This window comes from Trachypithecus francoisi, unplaced genomic scaffold, assembly GCF_009764315.1.
Source record: "Trachypithecus francoisi isolate TF-2019V2 unplaced genomic scaffold, Tfra_2.0 Lachesis_group0, whole genome shotgun sequence".
NCBI classification, from domain to species: Eukaryota; Metazoa; Chordata; class Mammalia; order Primates; family Cercopithecidae; genus Trachypithecus; species Trachypithecus francoisi.
In genome coordinates, this window is record NW_022681453.1 from 195483821 (window position 1) to 195507817 (window position 23997).

The 23997-nt window shown below is 41.7% G+C and overlaps 1 protein-coding gene across 1 annotated transcript in view; it reads left to right on the top strand.

The window, feature by feature from the left end:
- The window catches only part of UBXN7 (UBX domain protein 7), a 77548-nt gene that overhangs the window by 27565 nt on the left and 25986 nt on the right, over positions 1-23997 (top strand). Inside the window, exons 3-5 of the mRNA XM_033213208.1 lie at positions 2851-2918; positions 11976-12041; positions 13786-13898. Of these exons, the coding sequence (XP_033069099.1) occupies positions 2851-2918; positions 11976-12041; positions 13786-13898 (247 nt within the window). The remainder of the gene's footprint in view (positions 1-2850; positions 2919-11975; positions 12042-13785; positions 13899-23997) is intronic.

Below are 23997 nucleotides of genomic sequence, written 5' to 3' on the forward strand. Positions count from 1 at the left end.
TTTGGCTTAGACAGTTTGTATTGCTAATTGATCAACATTCGATAATGGCTCCTAATTCCTAAAGTATGATTTTCTTTATTCACTTTTTTCTATTCCGTCCTTCCATTCTTGGTAGCTGACAATCTTGGTACAGATACCCTCTGATAATGTGGTAATCAAGTCTTTTCATGTAAGGACAACTGTACTGCTTAATCCACCCCTCTAATTGATGCATTTAGTTAGATTAAAGTTTGTTTATAGAACAATTCAGTTGTCTAAGATTGAGACAATTGTGTGTGTGTATATATATATATATATATATGTATGCTATAAAGCGAGGTATAACAATAATGGAAGGTTTTGTTTAGGTAGAAGTTTTCTTTCTTTCTTTTTTTTTTTTTTTGGAGACAGAGTGTCTATCGCCAGACTGGAGTGCAGTGTGGTGATCTCGGCTCACTGCAACCTCCACCTCCTGGGTTCCAGTGATTTTCCTGCCTCAGCCTCCTAAGTAGCTGGGACTACCAGCACACGCCACCATGCCTGGCTAATTTTTGTATTTTTAGTAGAGACGGGGTTGCACCATGTTGACCAGGATGGTCCCGATCTCCTGACCTCGTGATCTGCCCATCTCGGCCTCCCAAGGTGCTGGGTTTACAGGCATGAGCCACTGTGTGCGGCCAGTTTTCTTTTTTTTTTTTTCAGGCTGGAGTGCAGTGGTGCAATCTCGGCTCACTGCAAGCTCCTCCGCCTCCTAGGTTCACACCATTCTCCTGCCTCAGCCTTCGGAGTAGCTGGGACTACAGGCGCCCGCCACCACTCCCGGCTAATTTTTTGTATTTTTTTTTAGTAGAGACCGGGTTTCAGCATGTTAACCAGAATGGTCTTGATCTCCTGACCTCGTGATCCAGTGGCCTCGGCCTCCCAAAGTGCTGGGATTACAGGCGTGAGCCACTGCACCCAGCCAACGGCCAGTTTTCTTAAGATAATTAGCTCTTTTTTTAAAAACACAGTCTTGCTCTGTCACTCAGGCTGGAATGTAGGAGTGTGATCTCTGCTCACTGCCCTCGATTCACTGCAACCTCCGCCTCCCAGGTTCAAGCAACCTCAGCCCCTCAAGTAGCTGGGACTATAGGCACATGCCACCACACTTGGCTGATTTTTGTATTTTTTGTAAAGATGGGGTTTTGCCTTGTTGCCCAGGCTGATCTTGAACTCCTGAGCTCAAGCAATCCACCTGCCTTGGCCTCTCAAAATGCTAGGATTGCAGGTGTGAGCCACCATGGCTGGCCGGCCTATTTCCTTTTGATGAAAGGATTGACAGAGCTTCCTCTTATAGATGTATTGTCTGTTTCTTCAGATTATTGAAATTTTGTGTGTGAGCACTAGGAAAGAGTACTTAACATAATTTTGAATTATCCTTTAGTCACATGGTTTACTGGAAATTTCTTTAACTGGTTGTTCTTTGATTACAGGATGTTATTGTTGACAAATGAGTATTCCTACTTCATTTCATAAAGGATATTTTGGAGTTCCAACGCTTAAATATCAAAAACAAGATCTTTAGTTGTTACTATTCAGAACACCTGAATGAAAACCATTAGGGCTAACATAAATTTATATGGAATTTACATGCTTATATAATACTTAATATAAGCAGGAAGATAATGAAAATTAGGAAGTTACTATTTGCTGTGAACATTAATCAGCAAAGTTCAATACTTGAGTTACAACTATAAAACTATTTCTTTTTCTTTTTCTTTTTTTAGAGATGGAGTCTTGCTATGTTGCCAAGGTTGGTCTCGAACTCCTGGGCTCAAGTGAGCCTCCCGCCTCCTCTCCCAAAGCACTGGGATTACAGGCATGAGCCACCGTGCCCAACCTAAAATAAACTGTTCTTTAAAGGCACACACCATTTTTACAGTGTGTCTGAGTGAGTTTTTTCTTACTGGAAGAGATGGATTATCAGTAAACCCTGTGAATGTAAACTTTGAAGAAAATAGGCTTTTAAAAGATGAGTAATTACTTTTTTTGTTCTGTATATTAAGATCTTTTTAGTAAATAATCCAAGATCATACCTGTTAGCCTCTTTCATAATTAGCATGAAATTCACTGCCTTTTAAAGTTTATTTTAATATGTCCTTATGATTTAATTATTCTTTGATGTAGTAGTAATGTGATATTGCTTCTATTAAGCCTATATTTTTCTATTCATTTCTGCCTGATTTTTTGGGGGAAAATTTTTTTCTTTTTTTCTGACAGAATTTAAAGTAGGAAACTTGAGAGGGAAAGGGAAATTGTTTTTATTTCTAAACCATTTGAGCTATCTATTCCAGGTACTCATTTCCACTTGAGCTTTATGTGGAAACCACCTAAAACTCACTTATCAGCCGGATGCAGTAGCTCATGCCTGTAATCCTAGCACTTTGGGAGGCTGAGGTGGGTGGACTGCCTGAGCTCAGGAGTTCAAGACCGGCCTGGCCAACATGGCGCAACCCTGTCACTACTAAAAATACGAAAAAAAATTAGCCAGATGTGATGGTGCATGCCTGTAGTCCCAGCTACTAGGGAGGCCGAAGCACGAGATTTGCTTTAACTTGGGAGGTGGAGGTTGCAGTGAGCCAAGATCGTGTCAGTCCACTCCAGCCTGGGCGACAGAGTGAGACACTGTCTCCCCTGCCAAAAAAAAAAACCAACAAAATAACTTAAATTTATCATTATTACTGTGCTTCTAAAAGTCACTAAGTTAATTTGAATATATTCGCAGTAATTATAGAAAGCAAACAGGTAGCAGAAATATTCACAGTAATTACAGGAAGCAAACAGGTAGCAGAAAACAGTTTTCATTTTTTATTTTCCCATTTTTTTTAATAGAGAAGAAGTTCGTGCCCCAATTCCTCAAAAGCAGGAAATACTGGTGGAACCAGAACCATTATTTGGTGGTAAGTTCACTTTTTTCCCTTAGCTTTATTTGATTTTGTTCTTTAGGATTTTAATCAAACCATCAAAAGATGTGAAAGCTTCCTACGAGACTGTTAGAAGTGTAGTGTCAATTCTTACCTTGTTTTTCTATAGTCCTGTCGAGAAAGTTGCACGGTTGACTCACAAAGAGTGAAGCAGATGTTTCAAATTGATATTTGTTGGAAAAGGCCAAAAGGAGGAACGTTAGCAAGAAGAATATGCCGCCTTGTAATGGGAATGCATAATGATAAAAGGTTCTGATCATTTTCCTTTCTGGATACCTGCCTGACTGCCAAGTCCTTACTCTCTAGATAGGCCATACTTTCTCTCTCAGTTTCTAGAAGTGCTAATCCTAATTTGAATGAAGGGCACAGTAACCCCTAATTCACGTAAAAAATTAGGATATTAGTCTGGATAGAGACCGGTGATAGAGAATGGGACATTTAATCAGATTAATTTATAGTTAAATAAGCACGTATTTCCCTTTTGTAAACCAAAGAGTTTACGTGTTATTCATGAGTTTATATAGAAAAAATACAAGATGGAATTATAATCTGGTTGGTCAGACCAAGACAGAAAACTGTATATAGTATATATTGAGAATAATTATGCAGAGAAATACTTTGTGTTGAGGTGGCTCACACCTGTAATCCCAGCACTTTGGGAGGCTGAGGTGGGCAGATCACTCAAGGCCAGGAGTTCGAGACCAGTCTGGCCAACATGTCAAAATCCCATCTCTACTAAAGTACAAAAATTAGGCATGGTAGCACATGCCTGTAATCCCAGTTACTTGGGAGACTGAGGCATGAGAATCACTTAAACCGGGAGGCTGAGGTTGCAGTGAGCCGAGATTGTGCTATTGCACTCTAGTCTGGGCAGTAGAGTAAGACTCTGTCTCAAATAAATAAATACAATTGAGTACAAGAGACATAAACTTTTTTCCTTCCAACTTTTTTTTAGGTTCGGGGTACATGTGCAGGTTTGTTACATGGGTGAATTGCATGTTGCATGGGTTTGGTGTACAGATTACCACCCAGGTAATGAGCATAGTAACCAATAGGTAGCTTTTCTGTTTTCTTTTTTTTTCTTTTCTTCCCCTCCTCTTTTCTTTTCTTTTCATTTCTTTTCTTTTCTGACACAGAGTCTGGCTATGTTGCTCAGGCTAGTCCCAAACTCCTGGGCTCAAGTAGTCCTCTCGCCTCCACCTCCCAAAGTGCTAGGATTACAGGAGCGAGCCACCATGCCTGGCTGATAGGTGTTTTCCAGTCCCCGTCCTCCGTCCTCAAGTAGGCCCTGGCGCCTCTTCCCTTCTTTGTGTCCGTGTGTGCTCAGGGTTTAGCGCTCTTATGAGAACATGCAGTATTTGGCTTTCTGTTCCTGCGCTAATTCACTTAGGATGGTACATATGTAGCCTTCATGGGTAGACTAAAACAGAGGAGGAAATACACGTTGTAACAAAAGGATGAATAAAATTATATGTATGTCTTTTGACTTGATAAAGTACTTTAGTTGAGAGTTTTTATGAGATAAACGTTTTTAACTTGGCAGCTTTGGTGTTTATTATAGCAAGAAACAAAAGAATATACTGTCTAGATTCAGAAATAAAAGGCAAGAGGAAAGCTGTAAAGTCTGAATACTGTAGTGTAATGAAGTGCTTTCTGGCTGTTCAATGCGGATAGTCATTATGCTGTTGATATACCAGATTGCTCACAATTTTACAAATATAAATGCTAGGAATAGATCTGGAGCAAAAGAGTAATGCCCTTGGAAGCTTTATCTTCTCTTTATTGCAAGGAATAATACAGGATCTTTGAGCAAGTGGAACTATAGGAAGTAAATTCTGTACTATATTGCTTTTGAACAGAGGCAAAAGAATTCCATTTGAAAGTCCCACTTTACTCTTTTTTTTTTTTCTTTTATATTACAGAGATGGAGTCTCTGTTGCCCAGGCTGGAGTGCGGTGACGCAATCCTAGCTTACTGCAGTCTCAAACTCCTGGGCTCAAGAATTCCTCCCGCCTCAGCCTTCTGTAGGTGTGTGCCACCACGCCTGGCTAATTGTTTTGTTTTGTTTGGTTTGTAGAGACAGGGCATTGCTGTGTTGCCCTGGCTGCTATGGGACTGATCTCAAGCAATCCTGCCCCCTTGGCCTTGGCCTACCAAAGTACTGGAGTTACGGGCGTGAGCCACCGCACCTGGCCGCTTTCTTCCTTTTTTATCTCTGAATTGATGTACAGTTAAGGAGGATGCTAAGAATGACTTTTTACAGTTAGGAAGTCATTCTTACCTTTTATTATTAGATGTTAAACTTGAAATGGGTCTTTAGAAACTATTTTCTTAAGGCAGTATTGATTTAAATCACCGTTCAGGTGTGGTCTCAGGTCCCTAATACCCTTTCAGGTTGTCTGTAACGTTAAAACAGTTTACAATAATAATACTAAGAGTTGGTTTGTTTGTTTTTGAGATGGGGTCTTGCTGTGTTGCCCCAGGCTGGAGTGCAGTGGTTGCTCACAGGCGTGATCCCACTAGTGATCGGCACGGGAGTTTTGACCTCTGTTTCCAACCGGGGCTAGTTCACCCCTCCTTAGGCAACCTGGTGGTCCCCCTACTCCCTGGAGGTAATTATATTGATGCTGAGCTTAGTGTAGACACCTGACTGGCATAGCCCAGTACAGCCCAGAACTCTTAGGCTCAGGTGATCTTATCTCAGCCTCCTGAGTAGCTGGGATTATAGGCAGGCACCATGGTACTGGACATCAAATTATTTTCATTGTGGTGACATTTAGACTGATAGTTCAGAAACAATGATGAGTCATACCGTTGGCTTCTTGGTTGAATTCATGCAGTGGCTTCAGACTGTATCACTAGATAGTGAATTCTTCACTGCTACATGAAGTTTGCAAAAACATTTAAAAGGCAGGGCCAGGTGCAGTGACTCATGCCTGTAATCCCAGTCCTGTCAAAGTGTAAACTGATAGTTTGTCAGTGATTTTTCAAGTAAAAAGAATGCAACAGTTGAAAAGATGCAACTCTTTTCAAATAAAAAGAGGCAACAGTTGAAAAGATCACTTGAAACCAGGAGTTGGAGAGCAGCCCAGACAACATAGGAAGACGCATCTCTACAAAAAATAAAAATAATTGTTAGGTGTGGTGGCACGTGCCTGTAGTCCTAGTTGGGAGTCTGAGGTGGGAGGATTGCTTGAGCTTAGGAGTTCTAGGCTGCCGTGAACTATGATCATGCCACTGCACTGCAGCCTATGTGACAGAGTGAGACCCTGTCTCTAAAAGAAAAATAGGACAGGTGCAGTGGCATACACCTGTAATCTCAACACTTTGGGAGGCTGAGGCGGGAGGATTGCTTGAGCCCAGGAGTTTGAGACCAGCCTGGGCAACACTGAGACCCCAACTCAAAAAAAAAAAAAAGTTAACTGATTTAAAAGCAAATTTCTTTAATGATGTTCTTGGTGAAGCAGTAAAAATGATTAATTTCATTAAATCTTGACCCTTGAGTACACAGTTTTAAAATATAGTTTGAAATAGTGTGTATGCACAAAGCAGTTTGGTATAATGAGGTACTATGATTACCTTAAGGAAAGCACTTGTGTGATCGTTAGAGTAGGGAGCTTTTTTCATGGAACATTCTTTTTACTTGAAAAATCACTGATGAACTATCCGTTTACACTTTGACAGTTGGCATTTTCTTGAAAATGTGAGCTTGTTACTTCAGTACAACTGAGAGTGTTTGTTATCAGTGATTTTAAAAAAGAGGTTTGGCCGGATGTGGAGACCCACACCTGTAGTCCCAACACTTTGGGATTACTTTGGGAGGCTGAGGCGGGAGATTTCTTGAGCCTGGGAGTTCCAGACCAGCTTGCGCTACATAGGGAGACTCCCATCTCTACAAAAAAATTAAGAAAAAAATTAGCTGGGCGTGGTGGCACATGCCTGTAGTCCCAGCTATGCAAGATGCCGAGGGGTGAGAAGATGGCTTGGGCCTTTGAGGTCAAGGCTGCAGTGAGCCATTATTGCACCACTGCACTCTAGCCCAGTGGTGACAGAGAGACCTCGTCTCAAAAAAAAAATGATAAAATACCTTAAAAAAGAACTTTCAGGCAAAAAACAGGATTTTAGAAAAATTTTTGTACCTACCTTTGTGAGCTTGATACTTTCCCAATACTTGAAGGCTTTCTGTTAAGATCAGTGGTGACATGAAACAGATGATTTTAAAAATACTGTATAATGAAACCATTAATATTTGAAATGTTTCCATTACTCAGCAAACAAGTATTTTTGAATAACCAGTGCATGATACTACAGAGTTGTGCATAGGTAAAAGATCCATTCAGACTGCGAGATGAATTGTATTAGATATTTATTGCTGAGTAAAAAATTGTTCCAAAATTAAACTGCCTGAAAAAAATAAAAAACAAAACAATCTCAGTTTCTTTGGGTCAGTAATCTGGGTGTGGCCTTTGGTTAGGGTCTCCTACAAGGGTGTGGTCAGCCTGTCAGCTAGGCTACCATTCATCTCAAAGCCTGAATGGAGGAGGATCTCCTAAACTCATTCACGTGTCTATTGCCTGGGGGCATCCATTTTCCACAGAGCAAATGAGAGCCTGAGAGGGCAGCCCAAAATGGAAGCCATTCTCTTTTTGTAACGTAATCTGGAAGTGAAATCCCATCAGTCTGCTACATTCTGTTCCATCCTGCCTGTACTCAAGGTATTCACGCACAGGGTGCGAATGCTGGAAGACAGGGAAAATTGGGGGCTGTCTTAGAGACTGCCTACCACATAGTACAGTGGGTTATAATGAAACAGTATGAAAAGCTCATTGATAAGATTTCAGATTCCACTTTGCAGCTGTCCTCTAAGAAACTACCATTGGTTAAGTATTGGTGTACTATTAAAGAAGAATATCCACAATCATCTAAGACTTTAAAACACTCCTCGCTGCTGGGTATGGTGGCACAGGCATGTAGTCTCAGCTACTCTGGAGGCTGAGATGGGAGTATGGCTTGAGCCCCAGGAGTTCTTGGCTGTAGGGCCCTATGTTGATTGGGTGTCTGCACTAAGTTCGGAATCAATATGGTGACCTGCTGGCAGTGGAGGACCACCAGATGACCTGAGGAAGAGGAAACGGAGCAGGTGCAGATCAATAGTGGAATTGTGCCTGTGAATAGCCACTGCCCTTCAGCCTGGGCAACATAGTGAGACCCCCATCTTTTAAAACAAAAAGCCCACTCCCCCCTTTTACAACTGCGTGTCTGCGTGAGAGTAAATTTTAATTTTCTTTCTATACTTGAACTAAAAGAATAGCAGCAGATCTAAAGGAATGCAGAAGCAGATCTGAAGATCCAGATGTCTTCTCTGAAGCCAAATACGAACAGCTATGTGGACATGTAAAACAGTGCCACTCTTCTCACGACATTTTTTCTCCAGCTGTCTCTCCCCTATGCTGACTTTGAAGCTCCTTCTGAATCTCTTTTAGCTCTTTATAGCTTAGTCTCTTTGACTTCAGTGACCAGTACTTCTATTATGTGGGCAGTAGAGTGAGGACAGAGGACTGATGTTTGCTTGTGACAGATGGCTTGGAAGAGCCAGGAGACCACATTGAAAAGGCAGGTAACAGTAATAGGCCTAGGGCTAAGAGGTGGTGTGGTCTGAGGAGAGGTTTTTGCTTACAAATAGGGTAAATGAATGGAAGACAAATGGGAAGAGGGATATCAGCCCAAGAAGTAAAAGAAATTGGGTAGAAGGATAGCAATAAGAGGAACTAGTGAGTATACCCGGATTGGTGCCTTATGGAGAAGGGGGAGGTTGGAAAGGTGATGTGAAATCATGTGGAATATTGACTAACCTACCTTTGGCAGTTTAAAGGTAGAAGAAAATTACCTTTTATGTGCTACCTTCCTAAAATCATATACTTTCTTAGGCAACTATTCTTATTCTAAGACATCCTTGGTTTCTTTCTTTCTTTCTTTTGAGACGGAGTCTTGTTCTGTGGCCTAGGCTGGAGTGCAGTGACGTGATCTTGGCTCACTGCAAGCTCTGCCTCCCAGGTTCACGCCATTCTCCTGTGTCAGCCTCCCCAGTACCTGGAACTACAGGCGCCCGCCACCACGCTAATTTTTTCTGTTTTTTTAATAGAGACGGAGTTTCACCGTCTCAAACTCCCTACCTGGTGATCTGGCCGCCTCGGCCTCCCAAAGTGCTGGAATTACAGGTGTGAGCCGCAGCGCCGAGCCTCCAGCCAGTTTCTTAATTGTTAGAGTTAAAAAGTATCAGATATCCAGTTTTTTAAAAAAAATATTATTATTATTATTATTTTTTTTTAATTTAAAGAGACAGGACCTCAGTACGTTGCACAGACTGCACTCGAACTCCTTGGCTCAAGCGATCCTCTCACATCAGCCACCTGGGCAACTGAGACTATAGCTGCATGTCTCTGCACCAGGGCCAGATAACTAGTTTTAGAGGCATTCTTTGGCAGGTTCTATTATTCCTGCTAGAAGCCATATACATTTGAAATAGGAGCTCTTGATCAAAAATAGTTCCAAGATTGAAAAGTGTGACATTTCTTGCTTTTTCTTGAATAGAAATGAAGAAAGGAGGGAGGGAGGGAGGAAGGTAGAGAGGGACACAGAGTGCAATATTTAAATTAAAAATAAAATTCAGGCCAGGCTCGGTGGCTCACTCCTGTAATTCCAGCACTTTTGGTGCCGAGGCAGGTGGATCACTTGAGATCAGGAGTTGGAGACCAGCCTGGCCAACATGTTGAAACCCCCTCTCTACTGAAAATACAAAAATTAGCCCGGCGTGGTGGCACACACCTGTTGTCCCAGCTACTAGGGAGGCTGAGGCAAGAGAGTCCCTTGAACCTGGGAGGCGGAGGTCAGTGAGCTGAGATCATGCCACTGCACTCCAGCCTGGGCAACGGAGTGAGACTCTGTCACAATAAATTAATTAATTAACTAATTAATTAATTCAGGCTAGGCATGGTAGCTCATGCCTGTAATCCCAGCACTTTGGGAGGCTGAGGTGAGAGGATTCCTTGAGCCCAGGAGTTCCAAACTAGCCTGGGCAACATAGTGACATGCCTGTCTCTTAAAAAACAAAACAAAACTGAATGTGGTGCTGCACACTTGTAGTTCCATCTACTTGGGAGGCTAAGGCAGGAGGATGGCTTGAGCCTAGGAGATTGGAGTCTGCAGTGAGCCATGATCACACCACTGCAATCCAGCCTGGGCAACAGAGCGAGACACTGTCTCAAAAACTAAAAAATAAAACATGATAGTGTATTACAAAATCTCTTTTCCCAGAGATGATAATGTGATTGTTTAACATAAATACTGATACACATATACACAGGAATCATACGCATATGAATATGTTTTAAACAAAAATGAAGTTTTTAATATGTTCAGCATTTTTTGTTGCTTTGTTTTGCCTTTTACTCGGTAGTGCTGGATATGAATAATTATCCTGTGTAATCACAAACACGAGTTATTGGGAAATATGTTTTGACACGGGTTAGGGCATTCTATAGTCTCTGTCTAATCTTGATACTAATCATTTCTCAACAGAGAATTATTCTGGTTACATGCTGGCCAGCCTTGTCATAAGCCAACTTAATAACTTACCCATATTGAGGGAATCATGAAAAGCCTTTATTTAAAGACTGGGTGATAGACACCCTACAGGGGTAGTAGAATACCTTAGGTGGGTCTGTTTACTTTTCTGTCATTAAACCGTTGTGTAACTGTGAAAAAAAGTTTCCAAAATTAAAAATGTTTTTTGTCTTGACGGTTCTGCACGTATGTCCAATCCCTAAGAACAGTCCGTAAGTCTTACGGTTTAGAGTGTGGAGTTACTCTATATAGCAGGGTAGTTAGATCCTGAAGGCTGTAACCTGAATTGGATATCTGCAGCATGTGTGTGGCTTCATCTCTACGTGGCGGTGTCTTCAAAATCTTCTTTCTTTCTGACGTCACCACTTGGATATTAAGATAGTAAACTTTTTTATTTTTGAGACGGAGTTTCACTGTTCTTGCCCAGGCTGGAGTACAGTGGCGTGATCTCGGCTCGCTGCAACCTCCGCCTCCCAGATTCAAGTGATTCTCCTGCCTCAGCCTCCCAAGTAGCTGGGATTACAGGTGCACACCGCAACACCCGGCTAGTTCTTGTGTATTTTTAGTAGAGACAGGGTTTCACCATGTTGGTTAGGCTTGTCTCGAACTCGACTTCAGGTGATGCACCCGCCTTGGCTTCCCAAAGTGCTAGGATTACAGGAGGCATGAGCTACAGTGCCTGGCCAGGATAGTAAATTTTTTTTTTTTTTTGAGATGGAGTTTCGTTCTTGTTGCCCAGGCTGGAGTGCAGTGGCACAGTGTTGACTTACTGCAACCTCTGTCTCCCAGATTCCAGTGATTCTCCTGCCTCAGCCTGGGATTACAGGCATGCGCTGCGATTACAGGCATGCGCCATCACGCCTGGCTAATTTTTTGTGTTTAGTAGAGGTGGGCTCACCATGTTGGTCAGGCTGGTCTCAAACTCCTGACCTCAGGTGATCCATCCACCTTGGCCTCCCAAAGTGCTGGGATTAAAGGCATGAGCCCCCATGCCCAGCCGATAGTAAACTTTTTACACAAGTTTGATCAAGTCTCTTTTAACTGGGCCTGAATTTTTTCATTTGTAATACAAGGTGGCTGAATGGAAGATGTTCGGATTAATCATACATGAATGATTTGAAAGTTTTTAAACTTTTTTATTTTTTGAGGGAAGGCACCATTATGAATCTGAGTGTTTTAAAGCAAGAAATACTGCTCGCTTCGGCAGCACATGTACTAAAATTGTACATGTACGAGACAGAGATTAGCATGATACAGAGATTAGCACGGCCCTGCGCAAGGGTGACATGCAGTTCGTGAAGGGTTTCATATTTTTTATTTAAAAAAAATACTTTTAGATGAGGACATTTTTAGAATTAAGATTCAAAATTAATTTTTAAATTTTTCAATTCTGTTTTTTCTCCCCTAAAGCTCCTAAAAGACGACGGCCTGCACGTTCAATTTTTGATGGTTTCCGGGATTTTCAGACTGAAACTAGTAGGTATCTATGGACCAGTTTATCATCTCCCTCTTCTCTTCCTATTAAAAAGAAAAAGATGATTGCTGTTAGGCCCAATTACTTTAAGTTTTCACCTTATTTAAAAAGTGAAATTATGGATCCAGGATATGATTAACTCTCCCCTGAGCTGAATTGTTCCAAATTCTAACCTATTTGGTTATAGAAAAATAGTAAAGGAGATGGAGATAATGTAGGAAATCTGGTAACTGATAAACTTAATTCGCTTGTGAATAAATACTTAAAATGCTTACTATAATAAAATAAACCTATTTCCCTCAGGATCCTGATTTCTGTCAATGAAAGGAATATATAATGAAGATGGTTATTGTAAGAGATGGAAAAATAGGAGAAAAAGCCATACCACCCAGAGCAGCCTATTAATATTTTGGCTACAGTTGTTTGAAATATTTTTGTGTAATAAGTTAGAATGAGAATCTTGGTCTTATACTTTTAGAGGTTCTAGTATTGATTTAGCAGTGGAATTCTAGAGAAAGGACAGTTATGTTAAGAGGATATATGAGAAACCCTTGGACCATGCTTGATTTTGTGGTTTATTTATAATGAGTTCATTGAGGCACAAATAGGTCTTGTAACTTTGGAGAGAATTGATGGGGAACCTGAACTGACTCAAGTCATCTGGGGAATCCTGTGTCCTCCCAGTGGAAGGTGACAACAGTGGTCATCATCTCCACTGTTAGAATCTTTTTATTATTATTTTTATTTATTTTTAAGATGGAGACTCGCTGTATCACCCAGGCTGGAGTGTAGTAGTGCAATCTCAGCTCACTGCAACCTTTACCTCCCAGGTTCAAACGATTATCTGGCCTCAGTCTCCCGAGTAGCTGGGACTCCAGGCTTGTGCCACCACGTCTGGCTAATTTTTGTATTTTTAGTAGAGACGAGGTTTCACCATGTTGCCCAGGCTGGTCTTGCACTCCTGACCTCAGGTGATCTGCACATCTCAGCCTCCCATAGTGTTGGGATTACAGGCGTTAGCCACCGTGGCTGGCCCAGAGTCTTTAAAGATTGAGAACATAGCTAAAAACAGCAGATGAATTTACATTGCTTTCAGAACTAGATAAATGAGGATGAAAGTTTTCCCGTATGCTTTTTGTTTTGTTTTGTTTTTTTTGAGATGGAGTCTCGCTCTGTTGCCCAGGCTGGAGTGCAGTGGCGCGATCTCTGCTCACTGCAACCTCTGCCTCCAGGGTTCAGGCCACTCTCCTGCCTCAGCCTCCTGAGTAGCTGGGACTACAGGTGTGCTCCACCTCGCATGGCTGTTTTTTGTTTGTTTGTTTGTTTGTTTGTTTTTGTACTTTTAGTTGAGACGGGGTTTCACCGTATTAGCCAGGCTGATCTCAAACTCCTGACCTCAGGGGATCTGCCCACCTTGGCCACCCCTAGAATTAATAGGCGTGAGCCACCGCACTCAGCCTCTCCCATGTTAAAGTTAGTTTCTGAATATGTGAAGAAGTTACTTTGATTATGTGACTATTTTCAGTTAATTTTCTTTGTATCCTTGGAATAGGGAATTCCACCAAGTCTTAAGACTCCTCTTACCTCCCTTTGCATTTTTTTTTCAGAGTCAACATTAGATCTTTGTATTTGAGGTCAAGCATATTGACAGCAATTCCTTCAATTGACAGAAGTTTTTTTTTTTTTTAATGTGATTCATGAATATTTTATGGCTAACTGAAAGTTTTCCATTCTTCTGTGTTATAGTTCGGCAAGAACAAGAATTAAGAAATGGAGGCGCTATCGATAAGAAATTAACTACCCTTGCAGATCTATTCCGGCCACCCATTGATTTGATGCATAAAGGCAGCTTTGAAACAGTAAGTTGTTGGAGAGTCAGTGCCTTAACTAGGAATGCTTTTGCATTTTCAATGCCTTTTTAAAAAAATTACTTGTTTTAGAGGCAGGGTCTGGCTCTGTCATCCAGGCTGGACTGTGGTGACATAATCATAGCTCACTTTAGCCTTGAACTCTTGGACTCAAGGGATCCTCCCACCTCAGCCTCCCGAGTAGCTAGGGCTACAGGCATGTGCCACCACACTCAGCTAATTAAAAAAACTTTTTTAGTAGAGACAGGGTCTCACTGTGTTGCCCATGCTAGTCTCGAATGCCTGGGCTCAAGCAATCCTCCCGCCTCGGCCTCCCAAAGTGTTTGGATTATAGGTGTGAACCACTGCACCTGGCCTTCAGTGACATTTTTTATTTTTATAAGAGCAAAAAACCATGGTCAGTGTATAGGGAATTGGCATCATAATAAGTATATCTATATGATATGCCTAAAGGTTACATTGATTTATATTTCTACCAGCAATATATGAAATATATTTCTACCAGCAAGATATGGAATATGTTTCTACCAGCAGTGTATGAGATTGTTTGATGAAATCCTTTGATTAGCCTTGTGTGGTATCATTTTAGAATCTTTGCCATTTTGATAGCTTTTTAAAATATCTCACTTGTTCGTATATCTTTGACTACTACTGAGAATAGTGTGTGTGCTTTGTTAGCCATTTGTAAATTGTTGATAGGTATCTTTTGCCTAAATATTTCTGTGCGGATCCTAGTGTGTTTGAAAAGAGTATCTCTAATTGGAGAACACATTCACCCTCAGTTCTTCTTGGTTTTATCATGACTAAACCCAAAGAAACACTTTCCAAAGTATGTTTACTTGGTTGTCTGCTAACTTACAGACTTACTGAGGGCAGAGGGAAGATAATTCTTTTTAATAATCCTTGGGACCCGTTCTTGTGCATTAGGGGGAACACATTATATGTTAAATGAAGGAGTTTAGTAAAGATTTTAGATACTCTTCTGTTGTGTTCACACAGCTTGCCTTTTTGTGTTGAATAGCATGTTAATGCTCTTTTGAGTTACAATAGCATTTCCATAGATGTAAATCACTTAAATTTCAGTTAAGTCTTTTTTTTTTTCTTGAGATGGAGTCTCGCCGGAGTGCAGTGGCACAATCTCAGCTCACTGCAACTTCCGCCTCCCGGGTTCAAGTAATTCTCCTGCCTCAGCCTCCTGAGTAGCTGGGACTACAGGTGCGCGCCACCACGCCTGGCTAATTTTAGAGACAGGGTTTCACCATATTGGCCAGGCTGGTCTTAAACTCCTGACCTCGTGATCCGCCCACCTCGGCCTCCCACAGTGTGGGATTACAGGCGTGAGCCACCACGCCTGGCCTTCAGTTAAGTCTTACCTGTTAGGATCATGTAGGCCAAAGAAGAACTGCAAAATGTATATCAAGCCCGACAGGTGGCACGAACTACTACTTGGGAGGCTGAGGTGGGAGGATCCGTTGAGTCCAGGAGTTCAAGGCTGTAGTGTGTGATGATCGTGCCTATGAAAAGCCACTGCACTCCAGCCTGGGCAACATAGTGGGACCCTATCTTTCCCTTTTCTTTCTCTTTTTTTTTTGAGACAGGTTCTCATTCTGCCACCTGGGATGGAGTGCAGTGGCAGAATCATGGCTCACTGCAGTCTCCAACTCATGGTCTCAATTGATCCCTTGGTCTTAACCTCCCAAATACGTAGGGCTACAGACACCCACCACCACACCTGGCCAATTTAAAAAGTATTTTGTGGAGGGGGGCTCTTGCTGTGTTCCCCAGGCTCGTCTCAAATTCCTGGTGTCAAGTGATCCTTCTGCTTTGGTTCCCAAAGTGCTGGGATTACAGACATGAGCTGAGACCCCATTTCTTAAAATAAACAACCGATGTATATCAGCTGCACATTTGAACATGTTAGGATTATATTTTTTAAAAATTTGTCTTTCGATATACTTCTACACTGTCATACATGAAGTATTTAGGAGAAGGAATTTCATTGTTAGCTTGTGTGTTAGTTTGCTTGCATTGCCAGAAAGGAATCCCTGAGACTGGGCAATTTATAAAGAAAAAGATACTATTTTGACTGACGTTTCTACAGGCTCTATAGAAAACATGGTGCTGACATCATCTTCTGGTGAGGCCTCAGGAAGCTTGCAGTCATGGCGGAAGGCAAAGGGGAAGCCGGTGTAACACATGGTGCGAGGAGCAAGGGGTCAAGCCATTCACGAGGGGTCCGCCCCCATGACCCAGACACCACCTATGAGGCCCCACCCCTAACACTGGGGATTACATTTCAGTATGAGATTTGGAGGGGACAAATGTCCAAACCATATCAGCGTGCTCTCCAGTTTCAATTTTCTGAATCAGAAAACCATGGAAGCGGTTTGGCTATATGAAACAGAAAACCCAAATGATGATAATTTGATGAAACAGTGATTTGTTTTTGTCAGTAATAAGCTTAGAATTGAAGAAATTATTGGTGTTCATTCATAATTTCAAAGATGTCAGGTTAGATGTCGCCTCAGTTTTCTTCATCTTTCCCTCATGGTCTCAACGTGGCAGCTGCCTGTTCTTCCTAGTATTCTGGTGATAATACAGACATTGAGAGAGAGAATAGCAGCAAGATGAAAGGCAGAAAAGGATCTTAGTTTGTTTTGGCATGTTTTCTATTTTTATTAGCTTCTGAGTTGCTCTAGGACATGATGCAGTAACTAAGCTTGATTTAATTTGATCACTTTGGAGTGAAGAAGCAGTTACTCTTCTGCTTGCTCATTAAGGGAAAATAGGAATCTCTTTTGATGTTGATATAATTGTAGGTTATATCACCTTTTTTGCCTTGTATTTCATGGCCTGTGTTTACCGCAGTCAATTTTTTTTTTTTTCACTGATAATATTATGCTTAACCATCTGCAAGATTTTAAATGAAATAAACATTCCCTTCCAAAAGCAGGTATTTCATTATGGTTAATGATACATGTATTAGTTTTATAAAAATTAGGGAGATAACATGCAAAATTAAGTCATTGAAGTTTAGAAAGATAAATGTTAAAAATTAGAGGGATACTCTTTGGCTGACCAAGGAGGGCCCATAGGTTTGTTCCTCAATATTAGATGTAAATGTGAGCCAACAGTTTTGCAGGTTTAGAAACTAGTGTAACTAGAGGTAGATCATGTTCAAGGATTCTTTCTGGCTCATGCTAACCAGATGAGAGAGACTGATTAATTCACTTGTTCACTCAATGCATATTTATTGAGTCCTTGTGTTGCAGGATCTATGTTTAGGTGATGGAGAATAAAGGTTTGACTGCATGTGAGAGAGACCGGGAAAAAAATAAACAGTAGCTTATTTATGTATTTATTTATTTAATTATACTTTAACTTCTAGGGCACATGTGCACAACATGCAGGTTTGATCCGTAGGTATACATATGCCTTGTTGGTTGCTGCCCCATCAACTCGTCATCTACATTAGGTATTTCTCCTAATGCTCTCCCTCCCCCAGCCCCCACTCCCCAACAGGCCCCGGTGTGTGATGTTCCCTGCCCCGTGTCCAAGTGATCTCATTGTTGAATACCCACCTATGAGTGAGATCATGGCGGTCTTTGGTTTTCTGTCCTTGCAATAGTTTGCTCAGAATGATGGTTTCCAGCTTCATCCATGTCCCTGCAAAGGACATGAATTCATCCCTTTTTTATGGCTATATAGTATTCCATGGTGTATATGTGCCACATTTTCTTAGTGCAGTCTCTCATTGATGGACATTTGGGTTGGTTCCAAGTCTTTGCTATTGTGAATAGTGCTGCAGTAAACATATGTGTACATGTGTCTTTATAGTAGCATGATTTATAATCCTTTGGGTATATACCCAGTAATAGGATTGCTGGGTCAAATGGTATTTCTAGTTCTAGATCCTTGAGGAATCACCACCACTCTGTCTTCCACAATGGCTGAACTAATTTACACTCCCGCCAACAGTGTAAAAGTGTTCCTATTTCTCCACATCCTCTCCAGCATCTGTTGTTTCCTGACTTTTTAATGATCGCCATTCTAACTGGTGTGAGATGGTATTTCATTGTAGTTTTGATTTGTGTTTCTCTGATGACCAGTGATGATGAGCATTTTTTCATGTGTCTGTTGGCTGCATAGATGTCTTCTTTTTGAGAAGTGTCTGTTCATATCCTTTGCCCACTTTTTGATGGGGTTGTTTGTTTTCTTGTAAATTCATTTTAGTTTTTTTGTAGATTCTGGATATTAGCCCTGTCAGATGGATAGATTGAAAAAATTTTCTTCCATTCTGTAGGTTGCCTGTTCACTCTAATGGTAGTTTCTTTTGCTGTGCAGAAGCTCTTTAGTTTAGTTAGATCCCATTTGTCTATTTTGGCTTTTGTTGCCGTGGCTATTGGTGTTTTAGTCATGAAGTCTTTGTCCATGCCTATGTCCTAAATGGTATTGCCTAGGTTTTCTTCTACGATTTTTATGGTTTTAGGTCTAACATTTAAGTCTTTAATCCATCTTGTAATTTTTGTATAAGGTGTAAGGAAGGGGTCTAGTTTCAGCTTTCTACCTATGGCTAGCCAGTTTTCCCACCACCATTTATTAAATGGAATCCTTTTATTATTCAAGGGAATCCTTTCCCCATTTCTTGTTTTTGTCAGTATCAAAAGATTAGATGGTTGTAGATGTGTGGTGCTATTTCCGAGGGCTCTGTTCTGTTCCATTGGTCTATATAATCTGTTTTGGTACCAGTACCATGCTGTTTTGGTTACTGTAGCCTTGTAGTATGGTTTGAAGTCAGGTAGCGTGATGCCTTCAGCTTTGTTCTTTTTGCTTAGGATTGTCTTGGCAATGCGGGCTCTTTTTTGGTTCTATATGAACTTTAAAGTAGTTTTTTCCAATTCTGTGAAGAAAGTCGTTGGTAGCTTGATGGGGATGGCATTGAATCTTTAAATTACGTTGGGCAGTATGGCCATTTTCACAGTATTGATTCTTCCTATCCATGAGCATGGAATGTCCTTCTATTTGTTTGTGTCCTCTTTGATTTCACTGAGCAGTGGTTTGTAGTTCTCCTTGAAGAGGTCCTTTACATCCCTTGTAAGCTGGATTCCTAGGTATTTTATTCTCTTTGAAGCGATTGTGAATGGGAGTTCACTCATGATTTGGCTCCTTGTTTGTCTGTTAATGGTGTATAGGAATGCTTGTGATTTTTGCACGTTAATTTTGTATCCTAAGACTTTGCTGAAGTTGCTTACCAGCTTAAGGAGATTTTGGGCTGAGATGATGGGGTTTTCTAAATGTACAATCATGTAATCTGCAAACAGGGACAATTTGACTTCCTCATTTCCTAATTGACTACCCTTTATTTATTTGTCTTGCCTGATTGCCCTGGCCAGAACTTCCAACACTGTGTTGAATAGGAGTGGTGAGAGAGGGCATCCTTGTCTTGTGCTGGTTTTCAAAGGGAATGCTTCCAGTTTTTGCCCATTCAGTGTGATATTGGCTGTGGGTTTGTCATAAATAGCTCTTATTATTTTGAGATACGTTCCATCTGTACCTAGTTTATTGAGAGTTTTTAGCGTGAAGGCTGTTGAATTTTGTCAAAGGCCTTTTTTGCATCTATTGAGATGACCATATGGTTTTTGTCATTGGTTCTGTTTATGTGATGGATTATGTTTATTGATTTGCTTATGTTGAACCTGCCTTGTATCCCAGAGATGAAGCCGACTTGATCATAGTGGATAAGCTTTTTGATATGCTGCTGGATTCGGTTTGCCAGTTTTTTTTTGAGGATTTTCGCATCAATGTTCATCAGGGATATTGGTCTAAAATTCTCTTTTTTTGTTGTGTCTCTGCCAGGCTTTGGTATCAGGATGATGTTGGCCTCATAAAATGAGTTAGGGAGGATCCTCTTTTTCTGTTGATTGGAATAGTTTCAGAAGGAATGGTACCAGCCCCTCCTTGTACCTCTGGTAGAATCTGGCTATGAATCCGTCCAGTCCTGAACTTTTTTTGGTTGATAGGCTATTAATTATTGCCGCAATTTCAGATCCTGTTATTGGTCTATTCAGAGATTCAGCTTCTTGCTGGTTTAGTCTTGGGACGGTGTATGTGTCCAGGAATTTATCCAATTCTTCTAGATTTTCTAGTTTATTTGCATAGAAGTGTTTATAGTATTCTCTGATGGTAGTTTGTATTTCTGCGGGATTGGTGGTGATATCCCCTTAATCATTTTTTATTGCGTCTATTTGATTCTTCTCTCTCTTCTTAATTCTTGTTAGTGGTCTATCAATTTTGTTGATCTTTTCAAAAAACCAGCTCCTGGATTCATTGATTTTTTTTTTGGAGGGTTTTTTGTGTCTCTGTCTTTCAGTTCTGCTCTGATCTTAGTTATTCCTGGCCTTCTGCTAGCTTTTGAAAGTGTTTGCTCTTGCTACTCTAGTTCTTTTAATTGTGATGTTAAGGTGTCAATTTTAGATCTTTCCTGCTTTCTCTTGTGGGCATTTAGTGCTATAAATTTCCCTCTACACACTGCGTTAAATGTGTCCCAGAGATTCTGGTACGTTGTTTCTTTGTTCTCATTGGTTTCAAAGAACATCTTTATTTCTGCCTTCATTTCGTTATTTACTCAGTAGTCATTTAGGAGCAGGTTGTTCAGTTTCCATGTAGTTGTGCAGTTTTGAGTGAGTTTCTTAATCCTGAGTTCTAATTTGATTGCACTGTGGTCTGAGAGACAGTTTGTTGTGATTTCTGTTCTTTTACATTTGCTGAGGAGTGCTTTACTTCCAACTATGTGGTCAGTTTTGGAATAAGTGCAATGTGGTGCTGAGAAGAATGTATATTCTGTTGATTTGGGGTGGAGAATTCTGTAGATGTCTATTGGGTCTGCTTGTTGCAGAGCTGAGTTCAGGTCCTGGATATCCTTGTTATCTTCTGTCTTGTTGATCTGTCTAATATTGACAGTGGGGTGTTAAAGTCTCCCATTATTATTGTGTGGGAGTCTAAGTCTCTTTGTAGGTCTCTAAGGACTTGCTTTATGAATCTGGGTGCTCCTGTATTGGGTGCATATATGTTTAGGATAGTCAGCTCTTTTTGTTGAATTGACCCCGTTACCATTATATAATGGCCTTGTCTCTTTTGATCTTTGTTGGTTTAAAGTCTGTTTTATCAGAGACTAGGATTGCAACCCCTGTGTTTTTTTTTTGCTTTCCATTTGCTTGGTAGATCTTCCTCCATCCCTTTATTTTGAGCCTGTTTGTGGCTTTGCACGTGAGATGGGTCTCCTGAATACAGCACACTGATGGGTCTTGACTCTATCCGATTTGCCAGTCTGTGTCTTTTAATTGGGGCCTTTACCCCATTTACATTTAAGGTTAAGATTGTTGTGTGTGACTTTGATCCTGTCATTATGATGTTAGCTGGTTATTTTGCTCGTTAGTTGATGCATTAGTGCTTCCTTCAGGAGCTCTTGTAGGGCAGGCCTGGTGGTGACAAAATCTGTCAGCATTTGCTTGTCTGTAAAGGATTTTATTTCTCCTTCACTTATGAAGCTTAGTTTGGCTGGATATGAAATTTTGGGTTGAAAATTCTTTTCTTTAAGAATGTTGAATATTGGCCCCCACTCCCTTCTGGCTTGTAGAGTTTCTGCTGAGAGATCTGCTGTTAGTCTGATGGGCTTCCCTTTGTGGGTAACTTGACCTTTCTCTCTGGCTGCCCTTAACACTTTTTCCTTCATTTCAATCTTTGTGAATCTGACAGTTGATGTGTTTTGGGTTGCTCTTCTCGAGGAGTATCTTTGTGGTGTTCTCTGTATTTCCTGAATTTGAATGTTGTCCTGCCTTCCTAAGTTGGGGAAGTTCTCCTGGATAATATCCTGAAGAGTGTTTTCCAACTTGATTCCATTCTCCCTGTCACTTTCAGGTACACCAATCAAACGCAGATTTGGTCTTTTCACATAGTCTCATATTTCTTGGAGGCTTTGTTTGTTTCTTTTTACTCTTTTTTCTCTAACCTTGTCTCCTCGCTTTATTTCAGTAATTTGATCTTCAATCACAGATACCCTTTCTTCCACTTGATCAAATCAGCTATTGAAGCTTATGCATGCGTCACAAAGTTCTCATGCCATGGTTTTCAGCTCCATCAGGTCACTTAAGGTCTTCTCTACACTGTTTATTCTAATTAGCCATTCGTCTAATCTTTTTTCAAGGTTTTTAGCTTCCTTGCGATGGGTCCGAACATCCTCCTTTAGCTCAGAGAAGTTATAACCGACCTTCTGAAGCCTACTTCTGTCAACTTGTCAAAGTCATTCTCCATCCAGCTTTGTTCTGTTGCTGGCGAGGAGCTGCGATCCTTTGAAGGAGAAGAGGCACTCTGATTTTTAGAATTTTCAGCTTTTCTGCTCTGGCTTCTCCTCATCTTTGTGGTTTTATCTACCTTTGGTCTTTGATGTTGGTGACCTACAGAAGGGGTTTTGGTGTACTTGACCTTTTTATTGATGTTGATGCTGTTCCTTTCTGTTTGTTAGTTTTCCTTCTAACAGGTCCCTGAGCTGTAGGTCTGTTGGAGTTTGCTGGAGTTCCACTCCAGACCCTGTTTGCCTGGGTATCACTAGTGGAGGCTAGAGAACAGCAAATATTGCTGCCTGATCCTTCCTCTGGAAGCTTCGTCCCAGAGGGGCAGCTGCCTATATGACGTATCTGTTGGCCCCTACTGGGAGGTGTCTCCCAGTTAGGCTACATGAGGGTCAGGGATCCACTTGAGGAGGCAGTCTATCCTTTCTCAGCACTCACTTGTCATGCTGGGAGAACCACTGCTCTCTTCAGAGCTGTCAGACAGGGACGTTTAAGTCTGCAGAAGTTTTCTGCTGCCTTTTGTTCAGCTATGCCCTGCCCACAGAGGTGGAGTTTAGGGGCAGTAGGCCTTGTTGAGCTCTGCCCAGTTGGAGCTTCCCAGCCACTTTGTTTACCTGTTCAAACCTCAGCAATGGCGGACGCCCCTCCCCCAGCCAGGCCTCCTCCTTGCAGACTGCTGCACTAGCAGTGAGCAAGGCTCCGTGGGCGTGGGACCCACTGAGCCAGGCACGGGAGAGAATCACCTTGTTGCCGGTTGCTAAAACCTTGGGAAAAGCACAGTAGTTGGGTGGGAGTGCTCCGTTTTTCCAGGAAGTCTGTCACGGCTTCCCTTGGCTAGGAAAGGGAAATCCTCCAACCCCTTGTGCTTCCCGGGTAAGGTGATGCCTTGCCCTGCTTCAGCTCGCCCTCCGTGAGCTGCACCCACTGTCCAACCAGTCCCAGCGAGGTGAACCAGGTACCTCAGTTGGAAATGCAGAAGTCATCCCTCTGCGTTGATCATGCCGGGAGCTGCAGATGGAGCTGTTCCTGTGCAGCCGTCTTGGAATGTCCCACACAAACAGCAGCTTCAGAGCTTCAGCAGGTGGAGTCCAGGCCGTCAGCAGGACTCGCTCTGTGAAGTGATCAGAGCTGCAGAATTTTTTCTGTCTTGCTCTGCCATCCCCTGTGTCTTGCGTGCCCTTGTCTGCATGATTCCAGTCGGCTTACCACCACGTTTGCTTACTAAACAGCACGGAAGGCTGCTCTGCCTATGGAGTAGCCGTTCTTCGTTCCTTCACATTCTTAATAAACCTGCTTTCACTTTATAGACCCGCCCTGAATTCTTTCCTGTGCTAGGTCCAAGAACCCTGTCTTGGGATCTGGGTCTGGACCCCTTTCTGGTAACATTGTTCTGGCAACCACAGAAGGGACAATACTGAGGAAACCCCCAACCCAAAGGCTAACTTTGGTTAAGTGGTGGGGCCCAGTAACATCTTTCTGGCGAATCACAGAAGGGATGATACTGAAGAGACCCCCGACCCAAAGGAAAATCGTCTGTGAGCACCAGTTGGCTGAAGGATGCCACCTTCTGTTGGGACTCGAGTTACAAATGGTGCTCGCCATACAGATGCTTTCAGACTGAGGTCCTGTCTCTTCTGAATGCAAGAGGTCTAATAGCCAGGAATATCATCGTCCCTGTTAAGCATGAAGAAGTTACAGCAGGTGAATCTTTCTCCCTCTGCAACCCTTAGGATTAAGGGTTC